The following is a 19,267-nucleotide window of genomic DNA, read 5'->3' as shown; positions in this document are numbered from 1 at the left end:
AAATCGATTTTCGCGGTATGAGTTTAATGTGTCGTGACCATGATGTTACTGATGAATTCGAATGTCCTCATGAATTGGAAATCTTGTTTGAAACGAGAATGTAAGTGGTTTCAGTGGTATTTGCAATCCCCCGGAATTACGATATTGCTATAAATAGACGCTAAACCAATTTATCGTAAAACGTTTATTCATTTTGAATAAATCATTTCGGATCATTTCGAATTATTTTGAAATTTGTGTAGCAAGAAACCAACGTTATATTTATCTTTATATCTATCGAGCAAAAATAGATCTAGACCAGATAAAATCGATAAAAAAATCTTTTATCCGACAATCTGCTAGCAATCTGTTGAAAGAGAATATTTATATCTGCTCCTAGTATCAACAAGCCTATAAGTTGGATTATACAAGGTTTTTCCTAAATTAAAAAGAAAGAAAGAAAAACAATAAGAAATCCAATATTTTATTATTATTTTTATAACAATAAAAGCGCAGAAATAATTCTGATAAAAGATCAGTTTTATCAGTTCTATCAATTCTATAATACGTGTGATTAAGGATTAGACAGTTTGCTATGCTTGAAACAAGAGAATTTATCAAATGGCTGACGACAGTCGAATTGTTCTCCATCGTTTCGGAACTCGTTGAATCATTCGTCGAGACAATTTAATCGGTGACGAAATAAAGATAAGAGCAGACATGAAATAAAAGTCTGTCACTATCAAGCATCTCCGGCGAACAATGTCAATCGATCTCAATTGCCAGTCAATCCGATCAATCTCTTTGTTCGGTCTAAGGTCGAGGGATGGATCCGAAAATTACGCGTAATCCGAATCGAGATACCGATGGTCCCATAAGAAACGAAACAACATGGATCATCCATTCGACGAGGTTGAGAATAAGGGCCAAGTTCTTTAAGGAAAATCAGATTTCCACTTTTTTTTCTTCTTTCTCTTTTGCCTCATCAGGTAGATGCGATCTTTGACAGCTATTCGCCGTCAGGGGAAAAAACAAAAATGTCTTCTCGGATCGAACCGGTGAAAAGCACGAATGAAGAAAGACGGACGGAAAAAGAACTGATGGGCGAAAGCCTCGGAGAAAAAAGGTGCAAAGTTTACGGGGGGAAGAAAGATACTTCTATATCTCGTCGCGACGGAACGTCCGGTCAGCCATATTACCGAGATGGAGAAGGGACATCCTTTTCACGACATCCCGCTCCCCTTTTATCTCAATCGCCACGTTCTCTCCCGCGCAAATATGTCGAAGGTGCCGAAAAGCTATAGCCGACAAGGAGGCCGGAAAATTGAGAGGGTGGAAGGGGGTAGGAAGAGAACAAGGGTACGCAGGCAAGTTAGTTTGGCTCTCGTACAAGGTGCTTGGCATTCCGAGCCGGATCCGCTGAAATTTAATTTCTAGATTCGCCCTCGTCGAAACCGACCGCCGGCGTCTGCTGGCGCAGAAGCGCCGGGGGGTGAGTCACCCGAATGGAGTCCCAGAAGCGGCCAGATTGCCGGGTACTGCAAGCGTAACGCGGCATTCTCGACCGGCGCGCCGACACGCCGACGTAAAATCTCGTTTCCGTTGCGATTGTTCAATTCATTTCGCTGGTAAGGCTATTTTCACGCGGGTTAGCTTTCATTGCCGGCACTCGCTACATTAGGCTAGTTATCGTGAAGTTCTCACTAAAATCTCACTAAAATCGGCGCGTAGGAATAGCTCATCTGTTCGAGATATTTTTATGGACTGTGTAATTGCACGTCTCAATAATTATTAGTGATGACAATGATTTCTAGCGACGTACTTAAAAATCTTGAGTATACTATGTATTATCCCCTTTTTTCTCTCTTCTCTTCCTCTCGATAACGGTAATAACAATCAAACTACTAATGCGTTTACTGCTACAATATCTAATAATTGCCGAATTAGTAACAATCGAGACTTAACCAAGTTTCCGAATTGCCAAATTTAACTTCACGAACAGGAATAAACTTTACAATCGAAGCCGGAACTTGCTAGCGTGAAATATGCAAGACAGCTCGCTGTACGGAATTGGCAGTGCTAATATTAACGGGCAGAACGGAGTATGGGGGTTCTGTTTAACCATGAATGGGAAGGAGAGGGGAAGGACGTCCGAGTCCCTCGACGCCTAATGTCAGGACGGAATCGCGTATGGCTTGACGCTAATTAGATAGGCGCTCAATCGACTATGACGCCCCGTCGAATGGACGTCATGGGCACACGTCACGAAATAATAAAGCAGGAACTGCGTATTCTGTCAGTCCGCGGACGCGGGGACCACCGAGTGCACTCCGGCAAAGTGCATCAGGAATAGCAAGCCTGCTATTGTCACATTACAATAGAGCGTAATCGCCGTCGAGGGATCCGTCACGTGATATTTCGCGAGGTTGGCAAATCATCGCCATTGGCGATCATATAATAGCGCGGTATCGATCTTCTTAATGCGACGTTATCGAAGATATCAACTCTATTGTTGATACTATTGCATTGTCAATCCTTTCTGCGAAGAGCATTAAATCCGCCGATCAGCCTTTCTACGTTGCAGAATTTGATTAGGATTAGCTTCTTGCCTTCGACCAGGTTCGTTTCGCCGACGGCGTCGACGCACGCGAAAATAATAAGCCGAGAATCACACGCTCCGTCAATCCCTCGGCTCGCGTATTCGTCTCGATGCAATTGCACTCGAGAGCATTGTGCGAAGGGCGACGGTACTCCGTCATCGGCGGCCTGCCGCTGACGTTTAATGGCCACGGCGGCGGCTCGAAGTAAAAGGGGGACGTTATGAGAGGAAGGCACGTCCACGAGAGAGAAAGAAATCGTAGGCGTGGGACACCGTGCGAGAGGAAGACGAAAAGTATAAGTGGAAAAGGTGGGAAAGTTTGTGTAAGGGGCTATAGGAAAGAAGGTAAAAAGGTAGGAGGACAGGGAGAAAAGTCTATTTATTATTCTAAGGCAAATCCTGTCTGAAGAGGCATAACGAGATGGAATATACAACAGAGTATAGAAGAATAAATTTAGAAATCACTATATAAATGTAGATAGAAACAATTAACCGTGAAATTGCAATTTAATGTGCTATTTGTATTATTTCTTCAATTAAAAAGCCATCAAATATGCAGAATGTTAGGATGAAAAAAGATTTAATACTTACAATTAGAGAACAAATAATATTTATTTGAATAAAAAACATCTAATTACTACGGATCAAAGATAGAAATGTTTTTCGATAACAGAGAGAGTAACACTTACTTGCATTTTCACATTAATTTAAATATCTTTTTGCATGAATTCATTGTGTTATGTTAATTTTAAGGCATTATTTTGATATAAAATATGAATTATATTATCAAAATTGAAAATTGTATCTAAATCTGACATAGTTAATTTTTCGATATATTTTGATTAGACTTATTATAGATTGGACTTTATTTACTCACAAGCAATTTGGAATACTGTTTTATCTTAACTTTTTCTTTTTAATATCGTGTACTCTGCAATATAACAGCAGTTAAAGTTAAAGTTGTATTTATATAAATATTTTTTGCTATTACTGACTTGAAAGACAAATTTACAAAACATATTATTACATAGAAAACAGTTATATCTGATTTAAAAGCCTTGTAATTTGGATAGCACCGATGATCATCTGAGTAAACTTTATTTTACCAAAGCAATATGTAGGATTAATGAATAAAGTACATAAGAAAAGAACGGAAGGATAATGACGAGCGAAAGACCGAGTTACAAAGTGGGTAAAGGAAACAAGGTGTGGTCGCGCGGGTATACGAGTATGTATGTGCATATACTAGGAATCAGGAGAGCGAGTGAAGTATGTGTCAGCGACCAACGTCAGGGGGTGAGAGTGACAGAGAGGTCGGGGAGGGGGGGCGGAAGGGTGTGTGTGGGGATGCGGCCTGTCGAATTCCATTCTCGCCGTCGCGAGAGGCGATCGAGTTCGCATCGCGCCGTGCTCTCGTATGCGAGCCGCGTGACCGGATGTCACGCGCAGGATCGCTTTCCCCGCGATTCCGGCTGTCAGGACGCGTCATCGTCCGGGTGACATCGAGGCAAGGTGGGGGAGGAGCGAGAATATGCGCGTTCTCGTCCATATCCATATCGCGTTGCGAAGCCGGTTGCATGCGATTGTTTCGACGCTTCTCTCCTCTAAATTGTAAGAGAGGACGAGAGACAAACAGAGAAAGAGAGAGGGAGAGAGAGAGGGAGGATCGATTGTTCCGGTTACCCACGGCACGCACTTCGTCGTCTCCGACTAATTGATCCTGTCAACTCGAATGACATTGTTGACAGAACGCTTTTTTTCCGCCTCAATTTAATTTACAAACGACTTGGAGGAACTAATTTTTCTAATGCTTATTTTTATACGTAAAAGGAAGTAATAGAAATCAGCGTTTTTTTATCGATTTTACTTGCGATCTCTACGTGACGATAATATACTATGCTTGCTCTATCACACGCAAGATAGCGTCTCAATACAGAATTGCAACTTAATTAAAATAAAATATCACGTAATTACTTAAAATAATATTTTATAACGTTCTGCTAAGTAGTGTCAGTAGACTGTTCAATATTTATGTATCATTTTGCATATGTTATCTCTATATGTTAATTTTATAATTACCGCATTGGGTTTACTGCAACATTCGATTTTGATCTGCGGCAGTGTTTAATTAATATTTATTTGTCCAATATCGTTTAAACAAATAATTTCATTTGTATGTCATAACAGGAAAAGTTTCGCATATAAAAGCATGCGTCGCATACAGTCACATTTTCGTATAATGCATTGCATATTATGAAATTGCGATTCACGGTTCACCTTTTGCTTCATAAAATATTTAATAACTTATATTATTTGCATTAATGAGCGTTTTAAGTATACTGACTGATATAGCAATATTTATAATTTGGATAATATTGACAAATATTTAATTTATCGAATATACGATTAATATTTATACTGACGCGATTGCAACTGTCATCTGTAAATACATTTGATATCATTATCCGTACATCCGTGCTTGCCGTTATTAATAATTATAATGATAATGACATTCAATTAATATTAAGGTATTAATTGTGTACGGCCGATATGCCGATATCTATGTCACGTACCACGGCTGGATCGAGGAGTCTCGTCGGGGCGTCCGTGCCCCCGGACCGTATTCACAATCATAAGTGTCATCAGTAAACGTCGCGACCATCGTATTAGCCCCATCAGCACCATCGATCGTTGTCAAAAGCTGAAAAAGTACCGGGGAGAAAACAAGCGATCGGGTTGAACCGTCCCAGTGTTCGCGGCTCTCGAGTTAATCGAGGGTGTCCATCAGAACCCGCGTTTTCCACTGTCGGCGACACCCGCCCGCGTCGTGATATCTCGCAATTAACCCCGGCGCATATATGAATATATATATGTACGTATATATGTGCGTATGTATATATGTATATATATATATATATATATATATGTATATGTATGTATGTATATTCAGGAGAGGACTTCTCCTCTCAGTATCGATGGCGATTGACACCTGTCCGACACTTCGTTCGCAGGTAGCCACTCGGCAGACGAGGCTTTACGAGGGCTTTTGCGCGATCGCGGCGTCGTGTTAATAACCATGCTCCAGGAATAAACCACGCACACGAGAGAGAGAGAGAGAGAGAGAGAGAGAGAGAGAGAGAGAGAAAGAGAGAATGCATCGGCAATTGCCCTCTCTAGCGTGCAGTTCTCTCGATACAAGAGATGCAACGTCGATACGAGAGGAAAAAAGCGTTATTGACAGTGCGAGCGAGCCGGCCCATCGCATCGAATTAACGTTTCTGTGTACCCCCACGGCGCAAGAACTAGATTTCATATTTTTTCCCCCGTCCATCGGATCGATCGACAGAGGAGAGAGAGAGAGCTCCGAGGCTGATAGAAACGCCAATTAATCTGTAATAGATTGCTCGGTACCAGCGCGACGCCGCGATAGAAGCTGCCTTTATCAAATAATTGCGTCCTGCCTCTTACGTCACTGATGGTTTATGGACAATGGATATCTACCTGAAAAAAAAAAAACATAGCGGAATGAACAATACAATTATTTTAGAGATGTATTTTATTCAATTAATCGAAATTGTTTAATAGGAAACTATATACGTATACATGTATGTGCTTTTATGGCTGCAGTATGATGACATAAAAGCTACAAGTCTGATTGTGAGACGAAAAAAAAGTAGCGCAAATTAATTCTACGAATTGTATAAATAATTCCGACATCCAGTTATCTCCGGACCACTATCCCATTTCAATGGCATAAACGTCACTCTAAATGAAATACGAAACACAGCGGCCGCTTTCACGGGGAAAATCGCTCTCGAGGGCTAGCGTGTCCGACAGTAAAATGACTGGACTACTTAAAATACTCGCCGCCGTTTATTGCCGCTGTCGGGCGAAGCGATTTGTTACTTCCTCCACTTGTAATTACTTTTACACTTCCTGAAAACCGAGTAACGAGGTAATACGGTAGTTTTGCCTCGCTACCTCCCGCACGCTTCCGAAAAAAATTGTAGGGCGAGTATTGAGAGATGCTCCATCGCGTACCTTATACGTATATTTTAATTTCCATCATTATCCCTTTTTTGCATCTTCGATTAAATATCGAGTGATAAAGCTGCTCGAGGCTTTAAAATTGATAAAACGATTATTAAAGTATATATACTTGCGACGTGATGGTGAAAATTTTTAATTAGATCCCGTTTAAATTTGTTATGAACTATGCATAATGAGGCTCATCGGTCTTACCTGTGAAATTTTGTAATTAGTGGTCTAAATAAGTTTACATATGCCTTCGTAAAATATTACGTACTTTAAGTTCATCTCTGCAATCTTCTTTTTCAATCCGGATAAAAGATAGCTTGCAATTATATAATATTAACAAATCCAAAAAGTATTCTTGATTAATTCGCTACAATTAAACATGTTAAATGTACTAGATTTTTTCTTTGCTTTTTGTCTAAATTTTAATTTAATTTGTTGTGCATAAAAGAAGAATTCAGCATTTTAAGACAAGAATTTAAATATTATGTTACTTATAATTAAAACTCTTGAAATATGCGGTGTATGTTCCACACACATGGAATTTTTTTATTTGATTAGCAAATTTCTGAAAACAGATTTTATAATTAAATATGAGATATATAAATCGTCGCATGAAATGAGGAAACTGCGATTCTCCAGAGTAGAACGATCGCGCGCGGCAATAATTACCGACGACTTCAAACGTCGCGCGTCGCATATAATTTCGCGCTGATGATACAATTCCGCCTTTCATATTCGCATTGACGATTGGCACTTACACGCTATGGATGGAACTGAAAAGGGGTCGAAAGGTGACATGTAGCAATGGTACTGTATTCCTGCAGCGTGTGTCTAACAATAGGTTTTTGTCCCGGTTTTCTCAATACATCTCTATCTCGCGTGTCTTCAATGCTTGACGGATGGCCGACCATTTTGCAGCGAGCTGTCTTTTCTCTTCCCACTCTTCTTTTTTTTCTGTCTTTTTCTTTCTATATGAATATATATATATATATATATATATATATATTCTTTTCTTTCTACGCGTGTTTCCTTTTTTCGTCGAGCTTCCGTCTTTTTAAATTTTTATCTCCTTCTTGGATCCTCCCGTTCTCTTTCATCCCTCTTTTCTCTCGCGGATGCTGGGATCCTTTATATTTTTCGCGAACTACTTTCCTCCTACTTTATTAATATCGTCGTCCGCGTATATACCTCCGTGCATCGTGGGCAAAGGGCGAATTGAGCTGTACAAACGAGTAATGGCGGTGAAAATGAAAAAAAGTTTCCTTGTTTAGGGATATTAAGGCGCACCGTTCTTTTAAGGCTTCTCATTTTCTGTGTTGAACTACGAAACATACAGCATTTTATCCGTCACATTGTTTGAAGAAGCAAGCGCAATCTTTAACAAGCGTATAACATTTCAGTGTCCAAACATTCGTCACAATTAATTTGTCGCGTATTCGCTCATTTGTCACCGTCAATTTGTTCCAATGTTGGCTCATTTACGGCAATTAGAATAAAACAAGATAAAACTTTTGATATTTTATATTGAATTAAATATTGTGTGTTACTGATAATTTTGATAAATACGTCACGTGATTTATTATCTGTAACATTGCGGGTAGGTAACAAATGTGGGTTGTATATCCAAACGAGTTGTGCTAATATGTATACCTATCGATGAACGAAGTTTGGTTAAAACTTACGAAACAGCATACTAAACATCGTCTGTACGAAATTTACTGACACGTGGCCTAGTTTTAAGACACGTTAAAGCGTCATAGTTACTGAAACATGCTGCAGCGCTGAAAATTTTAACAGGTCGCACGGGTGACCTACTTGGAAATAATAGGAAATCGCGAGGAGGACGACGAGGACGGCGATCAGGTGAGCGCGCCTGGCAAATTGCTTAGGTAAATTTCCAATTTTCCGCCATTGCCAACGATGACGCTCAATCTCCGCGCGCCGGCCAGAGTACACACTTCGATGTAATCGAATCGAGATTTCATAAAGTCCGTCCTGGGCGCCATAGTTAATTGCCAATTGATCTGAGGGTGTCCTAATTTTCATGATGTTGTTGATCACTCGTTATTGGCCGGTTATGCTACCCAGAAACTATGATTTTGTCCAATGAACGCTAATCGAATGATGTATCTAACGGCGTGCACCAACTTTAGGAGCCTCGCCAATCACGAGACAGTCCGATTATAGCGTCGAACTGTGCATCAAAGATCAATAATAGCTCGATTTGATGAAGACATAACGTTAGAAATCAATCAAAAGCGAGATCAAAAGCTAATGACGGCATTGAGCGGTGCAAATCTTAATTCTCTGATTTCGAAATTATATTTTCGTATATGTCGTAAAGAGAGGATATTGGAACAATATTTCACTTATATTTACTCTATATCTAACGTAATATTAATTAATATTCTACATTACTTTCTGAATAATGATGATTTTTATGAGGCTTTAAATTAACAAAAATTTATGCAATTTTTCTAATTTGACGTTGATTTGGACATAACATTCTAGAAATAAAGCTGTAAATAACAGTAAATAATAATAGTAAAAGAGTCCCTTTTTGCTTAATGGCTCTTTTTATGAAGTGCAATTTTATTTAATTATTATGGCGATTAAATTAAGTATCTATTACTCGATACTTTTACTTAAAACGATAGCGATTTATTTATGCGCATTGCAAGCGCATTTCTAGCGTGTCTGCAATTTTCCTAACTGCGTCATATAAATGCGCGGCGAGTAGCAACCATCCATTTGTATAGAATGGCGCAACCGATAAATCTTTTTCGCACGAAGAAATTTCATTTCTGCTGCAACTACGAAGCAGCCTTTACAATCCACGATCGTGATTATATCAGCTACACGCGATATCTTCCAACGAGAGAAGGATTTACGTATACCACAATGCTTACACATTAGCAGAGATATCAGTTTTTCGTAAGACACAATGCAGCGTTCTAAAATTGACAAATTTTTTACTAAAGTGTCATATAAGTAGATTCTACAATTTTACATAATAGCAAGCGCAATTTTGATAAATATTTTTCTCGTAATTCTATATCATAGTAATACATTCTAATTAATTTTAATTATCCATTTCCAGAAGCAGATATTATTTTTCATGAAATAAATGTTGATTAAATATTTCCGAAACATTCGTAACTTTTTAAATTGGATTTAAAAAACATATTCGTATTTGGATAGATGAAAAATGTATATAAAGCAAAATATCTCAATTTCTTATGGAGAGATTGAATTTATATATCTTCCTTCTTCTGATATAATAATAGGATTTATATTTGCATTGCATTTGAAGTTTATTTTAATTAGCGCTTATTTAAAAGTATTAGATCCTTTTGCACAAAAAAAATACAGAATTGAAATTACGAAGATGCACTTTCACATGACATTTGTTTCAATGGCAATGCTGAAAGACAATGCGTGGGTTGCATTGAGGTTTCAAAGAAACCGCTTTGTTCGTTATGCGGAGAATAACGAGAGCGTTTCGATCAACGAAGCCGTTTCTTTCACGAGTGCGCCTAATTGATTGGAAGCATCCACACTATCGTTCACTCTTTGATTTATGACTCTCGTTGACCCCGTTGAGAAAACCAGAAAACAAATTGTTCGAATCTGACGTTATATTGGGAGTAATCTTTGCACGTGTAATTGTTATTCTGTAACGTGTGGCAATTAATATGTCAAACCCATGTAATATCTGTCCAATAGATCTCTATGAAATACTTAAATCGATATGGAATAGAATAAGATGTCTGTATATAGTGCTGGTTATTTTTATTTTGCCTTTCAATGTTAATTTAAGTTCTACTTTTGGACAGCTCTTTATATTTCCCTTTGGATTCTACGTAATAGAAGCGTGAATAGAACACTGTTAAATATTAAAGGATACAATTTAAACCAATACTTTGAGTTAAATAACATCTTGTTACTTTTAACTCTACCATGTATGTCGAAATTTATTATTTTAAACAGTATTATTTTAACTCCATTGGTTTAGTTAAAGTAACATTGTTTTAGTTAAATTAACTCCATTGGTTCAGTTAAAGTAACATTGTTTTAGTTAAATTGACGAGATATTGAGTATAATTTGACACTATGAATTTAACAGCGAGCATGATTAACATATCAAAGTGAGTCTGAGAACGATAATTTCGTAATTACTTCTTGGTGATAAACATTTGTTATTTACACATGCATGTATATACGTAATGTAACGTATACGTAAGTAACATTGTTTTAGTTAAATTAACTCTATTGGTTTAGTTAAAGTAACATTATTTCACTTAAATTGACGAGATATTGAGTAAGAGTAAAAACGATTTATAGGAATGGTTAAAAATGACTCAAATTGAGTATAATTTGACACTATGAATTTAACAGCGAGCATGATTAACATATCAAAGTGAGTCTGAGAACGATAATTTCGTAATTACTTTTTGGTGATAAACATTCGTTATTTACACATGCATGTATATACGTATACATAGGAAATTCTTTTTTATCAAGAAACGATCTTGAAATTATACCTTTTCTTATTTTGATATAATAATTGTTTGCGATACAGTTATTTAGAATTGAGGCAATTGGATATATAAAAATTGTTTGAAATACAGCTCAGATTAATCGAAAAAAATAAAAATTGCCAGAGTCCATGTAGAAAGATATCTCACTTCATCATAATATTAATTCAATTATTATATAAGTTCGATATTTAATCTACCGATATTTTTTCCTCAGCTGTTACTGTATTTGATATTTTGAATAGTGCACGTTTATATTTTTAAAAATAAAACTGCAGCAGATCTTAACTAGATTTAAATAAAAAAATGTATATTTTTCTCAAATCGCGCGAACATGTTTATAAAAATGTTGGAAAGTTCTAACGTTAAGAAAAGAGCGGGATTAAAAATACAACGTTAATCATTAAAATCACTTGATCGCGAGATAGGAATCCATGAATGATAATACTCTCGCGTTTCGCTGTTACCATTCTTTCCCTCGACTCCGGTTTTTATCTCCTATTTTTGATAACAGTTGCGTCGCGTCCTCGTCCTTGTTGCGACTACCGATTCGTCAGCTCTTGAAGCGCACAAAACCCTTTCTCGTATGTGCGCAGCCGAACTCGTGCCCTTGTTTTACAAAAAAAACGTCGGTTTACATGTGAAGTGACATAAAAAAATCCGCTCTACGCCGCTTAACATCCAGATGCGTAAAATTCGCGTCCGGTGACGCGTTCTCGATGTTTTCCGAACGGATCTAAAACATCGGTTATTAATACCTGATTTTAGTAGCTCAAATATAACGCGCTTATTATACCGGCATGCCCTTTAATTAAACCACTCACGCAATAATTGCCCTTCTCGAAGCGGTGATTTGTGCTACGAATTGCGCATACTAACATCGCGCTGGAAAAGTATGCGTAAAGTTATTTTTTCTACTAATACCGCCCGGCAATACAACATATTTTTCTTTGTCTCTCTTTTTTGTTTGAAAAATATTAAAAATATGTGCAAAATTTTGTATAGAAAAGTGCTACAACGTGTAATTACCGGACGATGGATAATAAATTAATTAATAAATGGTTGTAATGGTTAAATAAATGGTCATAATTATTTTTTAGCAATTTAATTTAGTCTTTAAACGATAATTTAAAACGATTTTACTCACGTGATAATTGATGTCGATATTAGCTCTCAATCTTCTCATTTCCATTCTTTTTTTTATTCACGGGAATATTCACGGTTATCGTGCTAGAATGTTCCAAATTCCAGACGAAGTGTCCCATCAAAGCGACACCAAATGCAATTGGATCGACAACTCTTAGTTAGTATTATAATTTCAAATGGTATTTTGACAGTCAATCAGAATCGGCCGTTATTGGCGAAATGCAATGTGTGTGCCGATTAGATCTCGTATTGTTTGGCTATGCTGATCAATCGAATTGCTGCAACAATCGTCATTACATCTGCATTTTCAGCAATCAACGATGATACATTCCGACAAAGCTGAAAGCTATCTTCTATTACTGTGAATCACCCATTAAATCTGATTGCTAGTGACTACGCGCTTAAGATGAGTTCTTTGAAACGGAAAATTGCGACTACCGATAGAAAATTTTTTTGTTTCTTCATTCTTGCTCTCGCAATCTCGCAATCTCGCGAGTACTAATGTGAATAAAGATACATTGGCGGTCGGGGAGCGAATTCTCGCGGGTGAAACGCGTCGTTTCGACGCGCCCGATCCGCGACGGGTGGTTTCGAAGTGGAAACAGCCATAAACCCACTTGGCCGGCCGGCGCGCCGAAGAGAAACACTAAAACCCGCTTGCCACGCCTCCATGAATATTAAGCGATCGGGCCGGACTCTCGTTACGATCTTCTCGTCGGCCGAGTTAACGCGGAAAATTGAGTTTGCCGTGGGTTTTCGTTCCGCTCCCAGTTCGGCGTGTACCTTCGCGCGGTTCACTTTCCCTGCTACGTCGCGTCGTCCGTCTGGTCTAACGCCTTGTGTTGCCGGGATTTAATGTCTTCGCCGTCCCGCCATTGGGACTTGTAGCGGACAACGCGGTTTTTACGGTGACGGATTATTCCCGGGTTACTCGCGTCGAGTTCAGTGCTATTTCGCGATTCTGACACGACCTCGCTCGATCGGACGTAGACATAGACATAAAACGTTTATTGCGTCTCGGGAGATTAATTCCTTTCGACCACAATATGGGGATTAATTAAATAATTATGGTACAGATCATAGTGAATAATGAGAGATTGGAAAAGGAGAAATAATAATTTAGCAGCGAGATTTAGCTAATTAAGTTAAAGAGGTAGAGAGATTCTTATGATTGTTAATAGCGAGAAGAAATATATATCATGCCCGAGTTATACAGTACATTTAAATAATTATATAATTATATATAATGTATTATATTGTATTAATATACATTTCATATATGTCACATTTTAGTTTAATAATCTGATAGGAATTTTGCTATGGAATTATATTAAATTAAATAATGTCTATAGCGAGATCTATCTCGACATCTAAACCTTAATCATGACGGCGCACGTTTCGTTTTAAGATTGCGTTACTTTATTTCACACTTGGTGTCACTTACAAATATTAGTTCGGTTCGCTAACGAGTTTAGGACTACGGGATTTATCTGTAAGAGGTAGAGCGTGAAAATTCGAGTCTAAAGGAACAGAGAGTGGTAATATGCTAAGTGACATTAGAACTACGGCGAGGAGTGGGCGAATGAAAGGGTAAGATAGAGCTCCTTCCGTCTTCACCCCCGTCTTTTATGCGAGCCTATCGCACGACACAGATCTCTATTCAAAGAAATATCAGGGTGCTGAGTTGGCCTATCCAGCCTTTAGACCGCCAAGGAGCTGCTCTGCATTAAACGCGTCCGCCGGCTGTAATGAAATTCATTCGCCCCGATATCGTATCATCGACACTCGTAATGCGGAACAATCTTGTCTCGTATTACGCAAATATTTTGTTATTCATCGGAGAAAGAATTCCTTCCCTTTTTTCTATCGAACATGATGCAAAAGTGCAAAATGTTGGCGTAATATAATATTAAATTTTAATTATTATTATATTATAAGCTTCTAATTGATATAACAAATATTTAATTTAATAAATATTTATTTATTTTCTATTTCTTGTTCACAATTAATATAACATTTTTTAATGTTTTTGTGCATTATATGTGGAATAATATCTATACAAGTATAAAATATTAGATGACGTACTATTTACGACGATAACAAAATATTTCCAATATTTAGAAATATATTTTTTTGTTCAATTACGTATTTTCATTGAATTACGTTGTCTGTGTAATATTGGAAAATTTAAATTGTTCGTTGCAAGAATTCGATATGTTCGCGAATTGTATCAAGATTAATAGATACGTGGTGATGCTTCCTATTAACTGAAAGCAAAAGAAATACATATTACAAGAAATATATATTGAATTAATATAGGTAAATGATTAATCACTTACTGTAGCAAGAAGTGGTGCATCCATAGTGAAACCTTTCGCGGAGAATGTATTTTTGCTAGTATGCAGTATTTGCAAAGAAAACAGGTGCAACTGTAACGTCAAATCGAAAAGTAATTAAATATAAAAGTAATATAACAAATTAGCTAGTTTAAATGTACAAAAATCGCAATAATACATGAGACATTTTGGAAATAATATACAAATAAATTTACCAATTTTTGATTACCTCGTTTTTAATTTGCTCGTCGTTAATCCTGTTAAGCACGTTGTGAATAGTAATGCCAATCTCAATGGCTTGATCTTTGCCGGTCTCGCATGTCCATACTATCAGCGCTATTTTTATAAAGTAATACGCTATAGACGTGAAGAAAAGCGTGAGAGAAATCAGTTTTTCTGAACTGGTTATATGTACGTTTGGCCACAGTACTAATTGTAAACAATAGTACAGGCTAAAAGTGATTCTAGTGAAGGTTATGACTACAGTAGCAGAAAGCTGCAGACTGAAGATTATATTCAGCATCTGTAATGTGTTGTTGGCCATCAGATGACGCTTCTCTATAGCCTTGAGTTCCATCAGGAAGAAAGGATTTCTCTGTTCGTGATAGAACCGTCTGAATAAATGTGGTTCGTTGATCAATACAAGCAGGTTCTCCAGATCGTCATTGATTTTCTTGAAACAAATTTTTAATACACAAACACAATTCATGTAAAGCATATCCATCTGAAACACTATCAGAGTGATGTGGAATGTAAACACCACATGCAAGACAGGAAGCAAGTTGAAACAGATCATTGTTTGCACAAGTAAGAAAAGGAAACCGGAAATATCCTTTGCGTGGATCAATATAGATGGTTTCTGATATGACTCCAAAGGCAGTCCTGAAGAGATTTTTAGTAATGTCTGAAGCAAACGCATTCGTGGACCATCCCAAATGCAAGTGACAATTATTATGAAAATGCCGAATACATAGAAGGCGCTGACCTCAATGATCCGACGTAAGCTTCTGACTTTGAACAATCCACTGTTAATCTCATAGAGAATTATTAGCGTGTAAAAACAGGTGACACATTTAATAACAGTCGACAGAATGTAGCACGGTTTAGAAATTTCGAAGGACGATGTGTTAATCTTGTACGGAAATATTCCGAGAATACGGCATAAGATGAAACAGGGATACATCAAGGATTGAAAATCCGTGGCGTGGAATAGCCGCCATCTCCTTTCTTTTTTGCCCCTGACTCGTTCTTTCGATAACGAACTGAACATTAGTAAAGTATCGTAGAAAAACTGCTTAAAAATTATTAGTCCTATTATCAATTATGATTATTTCACTACGAGCACTTCAGTTTTAATGTGAGCGATTGCAAAAATATTTTTTTCTAAACGTAGTCTTCTACTTTGTTTTTTTCACAACGAAAGCAGGAACTGATATAAATTCTTTAAGGCCTATCCGTAGTCGGTAAGTTTCAGTTTAAAACTGTAAGTTCTTGCTATGAACCTGAAGACGTAACTCAAGAATCATTTGTTACCCGTGAAGTAACCATGGAATCCTTCGAGCAACACATATCACCCTTGGGATACAAAGCATAAAATAATGGTAATTGCTGTAATCGGTATGACCCATCACTTTGTACATCTAGATCACTCATTAGGAAAATACGTATATTTGCACATCTAAAAAAGGAAGCATTGAATATGTGGCATTTACATAAATTACTAATTTTTTAACGATTCGTTAATAGCGACTATCCAATTTCAAATTAGGTTTAGTCTACATTTTTGAATAACCATTTTGAGATTAAATTTTGCTTCGTTATGCACTACATTATTGTAATATGTTATTGTTTTTTTGAGTATTAAAATTGTATTGTATTGTAATATAAAAATATCAGTACACATTTTTACTTTATTAAAAATAATTACAAATTATTTTTCGGCGAGACTATTAACATATAAGAAATTAATCTCGATTTCTATTTAATATTGAGTATTATGATACGAATAATATTGCAAGATATATTGTATGCTTTTTTTTACTTACGGGTTCTTTGATAAATTAAGAATCAAATTTTAATTTCGCAAACTGTAGATCCATGAAAACGCTAATAAAACTATTGCTCCTTAGCTGGGGCTTTGGCGTTTAAAGAAATACCAAGCTTCTGAAGAACCGTGTGTAGAAAGAAGAACTGTTGGCCTACACTGTAAACTGAGATAAAAAATTATTAATAATTTATCAAATTACTATTTAATGTGTGTGATTGCATAGATAAACATATTACCGCAAAAATTGATTTCCATATTTGCTTTGAGAGAAAGTAACTGCTTCCCGAACATCTCTTCCACACGTGTTTGACGAAAAATGAATGATCATTTAAGCATATCTTTTTTTGCTTGCTCTATCAGAAGACGATAAAGTTTCACTAAAGAACGAGCAAATATTGTATACGTTGCTTTCACTGTGACTATTATATCAATCCGATCCTATCCCGAGTGCAAGCCCATAATATGCGGGCTAGTCTTCACTTTTCTAATGAGCAGAAACATCAATTCTTCGATTCTGTGTCAAGTGTCTATGAAAATATTCGTTGTGGCGGCAAATATTCGGTAATGTCAGAATTGCTCCATAAAACAAGGAATGAAGTATCATGATAGAGATGCGTACGGTTTTTTTTTATAAGATTATTTGTAAATTTTATTGGATATTTGCTTTATTTGCTAATTTTTAGGTTGCGCTCGTGTAACGTTGATTATAATCCTTCCCTCACAGGAATGCGACGCAATCAAGAATTGCATTAAAATTAAAAAATATGTAGCGATAGTGCTTATTATCTAAAAACAAAATTATAAAGTAAATACTATAATTTAATTTACAGAAGATTTAAATAATTTAATTTAAAGATTTGAATAATTGTGACAAATGATTGCTTACTTACTGTTGTAACAAGCGTCGCGCCCAGAGTAAGACCCTTCGCAGAGAATTTTTTATTACAATGCATTATTTGTAAAGAAAACAGCTGCAACTGCAAAATCAGATAAAAAGACATTTACTGATATATAAAAGTAATTATAAATTGTTTTATATTTTAAATAAAAAAAATTGCATCACTATACGGAATATTAAAAGCGACAAATAGAAATTGAAATGTTTGTACCTCATGTTTGATTTGTTCGTCGCTGGTGCTATTAAGCACATCGTGAACAGTAGTGCTAATCTTTATGGCTTCATTTTTGCCGGTTTCGCAGGCCCATGCAATCAATGCTATTTTCATAAGATAATACATAACGTAGATCATTGTGTATATGAAATCAGTCTGCTTCCACCTGATAGACAACCCATTTTGCCACTGCACTATATTGAAATATAGCTCGAAAGTAATCTCGGTGAAGGCTATAGCAATGGTTGCGAGGAGCTGCGGACTGAAAATTATATTCAGCACCTGCACTGAATCGCTAACCATCAAATACTGCTTCTTCAGGGCCTTGAGCTCCATCAGTAACAAAGGGTTTTTCTGCTCACGATAGATCCACTTGACTAAATGCGGTTCATCGTTTGTTATGAGTAAATGTGCCAAATCGAAGTCGATTTTCTTGAAACAAGCTTTTAATACGCAAACGCAATTTATGTACAGCATATTCATCTGAAACAGTACTAGAATAATGTATAATGAAGACACCTTGATCAAGATAGAGTGTTGCGCTCTGTAATAACAGATTAACGAATACACGAGTAAAAAAAAGAAACCGACAATGTCCTTGACGTGGATCATCACAGATTGTTCCTGATACGTCTTCGAAGGAAGTTTTGAAGAGTTCTTCAGTATGGTCTGAAGCAAGCGCACTCGTGGACTGTTCAAAATATACGTGACGACCGTTATAAAACTACCGAAAATGTAAAAGGAGTAAAGTTCAATGGTTCTGCGTACGTTTTGGACATTGAATTTAGCAATATCCATTATTATTATCAGAGCACAAAAGCAGAAGACACACATAACTATAGCTGATAGAAAGTAGCATGGTTTAGAAGTTTCGAAGGATGAGCCGTTGATCTTGTACGGGAATATTCCGAGAATGCGACAAAAAGCGAAACAAGGATTCATTAAGGATTGAAAATCCGTGGCATGGAATAGCCAGCAATTCTTTCTTTTCTTCTTATTCTTAACTTGTTCTTGGAATTTCGATGACAGACTGAACATGATCGAAGTTTTATGAAATAATTGCTTGAAAATTGTTAGTCCTATTATCAATTATGTAAGTGTTTTATTGTCAGTAATAAGCACTTCAGTATTAACATGAGCGTGACTGCGAAAGCTTCTTTTCTGAACGTAGTTCTGACGTAGTCTTTATTTTTTGCAACGAGTGCGAAATCCACTAACCGTCCGTGCTGAGTTTAAGTTTAAAACTGCAAGTTGCTGCTACAGATCATAAAACATGACTCGCGCATCATTTGTTGGCATGAAGTAACCATGGAGCTCTTCGAACAGCATGTATCACCCTTGATGGGTGCACATAAAGTAATGGAATTTAATTGATGTAATAAGTATATGACTCATATCACTTTGGACAATTACGTCGCCCATTAGGAGAATTATATTTGAAAATTATATTTGAAAATGTTATCTATATTAAT

The 19,267-nt window shown here is 36.8% G+C and overlaps 2 protein-coding genes across 4 annotated transcripts; both read right to left on the bottom strand.

Annotated features, from left to right (window-relative positions):
• Positions 1-14,444: 14,444 nt before the first annotated feature.
• Positions 14,445-15,937, bottom strand: LOC112467712 (putative gustatory receptor 28b). Its single transcript, XM_025036443.1, has 3 exons — positions 14,866-15,937; positions 14,640-14,729; positions 14,445-14,567 (listed from the first exon to the last, which is right to left on the bottom strand). Exons 1-3 carry the CDS (start codon positions 15,904-15,906, stop codon positions 14,460-14,462), a joined length of 1,239 nt encoding a protein of 412 aa, XP_024892211.1. The 5' UTR covers positions 15,907-15,937; the 3' UTR covers positions 14,445-14,459.
• Positions 15,230-19,172, bottom strand: LOC112467711 (gustatory receptor 23a-like). 3 transcript variants are annotated; one of them, XM_025036442.1, is made up of 6 exons: positions 17,793-19,172; positions 17,574-17,660; positions 17,303-17,469; positions 16,920-17,210; positions 16,682-16,846; positions 15,230-15,309 (listed from the first exon to the last, which is right to left on the bottom strand). In XM_025036442.1, exons 1-3 carry the CDS (start codon positions 18,831-18,833, stop codon positions 17,356-17,358), a joined length of 1,242 nt encoding a protein of 413 aa, XP_024892210.1. In that variant the 5' UTR covers positions 18,834-19,172; the 3' UTR covers positions 15,230-15,309; positions 16,682-16,846; positions 16,920-17,210; positions 17,303-17,355. The 3 variants fall into 3 exon arrangements, with proteins under 3 accessions (XP_024892210.1, XP_024892208.1, XP_024892209.1); XM_025036440.1 differs by having other exon boundaries at positions 16,920-17,469; XM_025036441.1 differs by lacking the exon at positions 15,230-15,309 and adding an exon at positions 16,245-16,314 and having other exon boundaries at positions 16,920-17,469.
• Positions 19,173-19,267: the final 95 nt, after the last annotated feature.

The sequence above is a fragment of the Temnothorax curvispinosus genome, unplaced genomic scaffold (genome assembly GCF_003070985.1).
Source record: "Temnothorax curvispinosus isolate PA1 unplaced genomic scaffold, ASM307098v1 QBEX01017788.1, whole genome shotgun sequence".
In the NCBI taxonomy this organism is placed as follows: Eukaryota; Metazoa; Arthropoda; class Insecta; order Hymenoptera; family Formicidae; genus Temnothorax; species Temnothorax curvispinosus.
Note: the sequence above shows the minus strand (reverse complement) of the source record. Positions and strands in the feature narration are given on the sequence as shown.

Coding starts and splice junctions, on each gene's coding strand:
- LOC112467712 (XM_025036443.1), bottom strand. CDS start 15,906: ATGTTCAGTTCGTTATCGAAAGAACGAGTCAGGGGCAAAAAAGAAAGG. Junction 14,730..14,865: donor ACGAGCAAATTAAAAACGAG/GTAATCAAAAAT, acceptor TTGACGTTACAG/TTGCACCTGTTTTCTTTGCA. Junction 14,568..14,639: donor ATGCACCACTTCTTGCTACA/GTAAGTGATTAA, acceptor TTTTGCTTTCAG/TTAATAGGAAGCATCACCAC.
- LOC112467711 (XM_025036440.1), bottom strand. CDS start 18,833: ATGTTCAGTCTGTCATCGAAATTCCAAGAACAAGTTAAGAATAAGAAG. Junction 17,661..17,792: donor ACGAACAAATCAAACATGAG/GTACAAACATTT, acceptor CTGATTTTGCAG/TTGCAGCTGTTTTCTTTACA. Junction 17,470..17,573: donor GCGCGACGCTTGTTACAACA/GTAAGTAAGCAA, acceptor TTTTGTTTTTAG/ATAATAAGCACTATCGCTAC.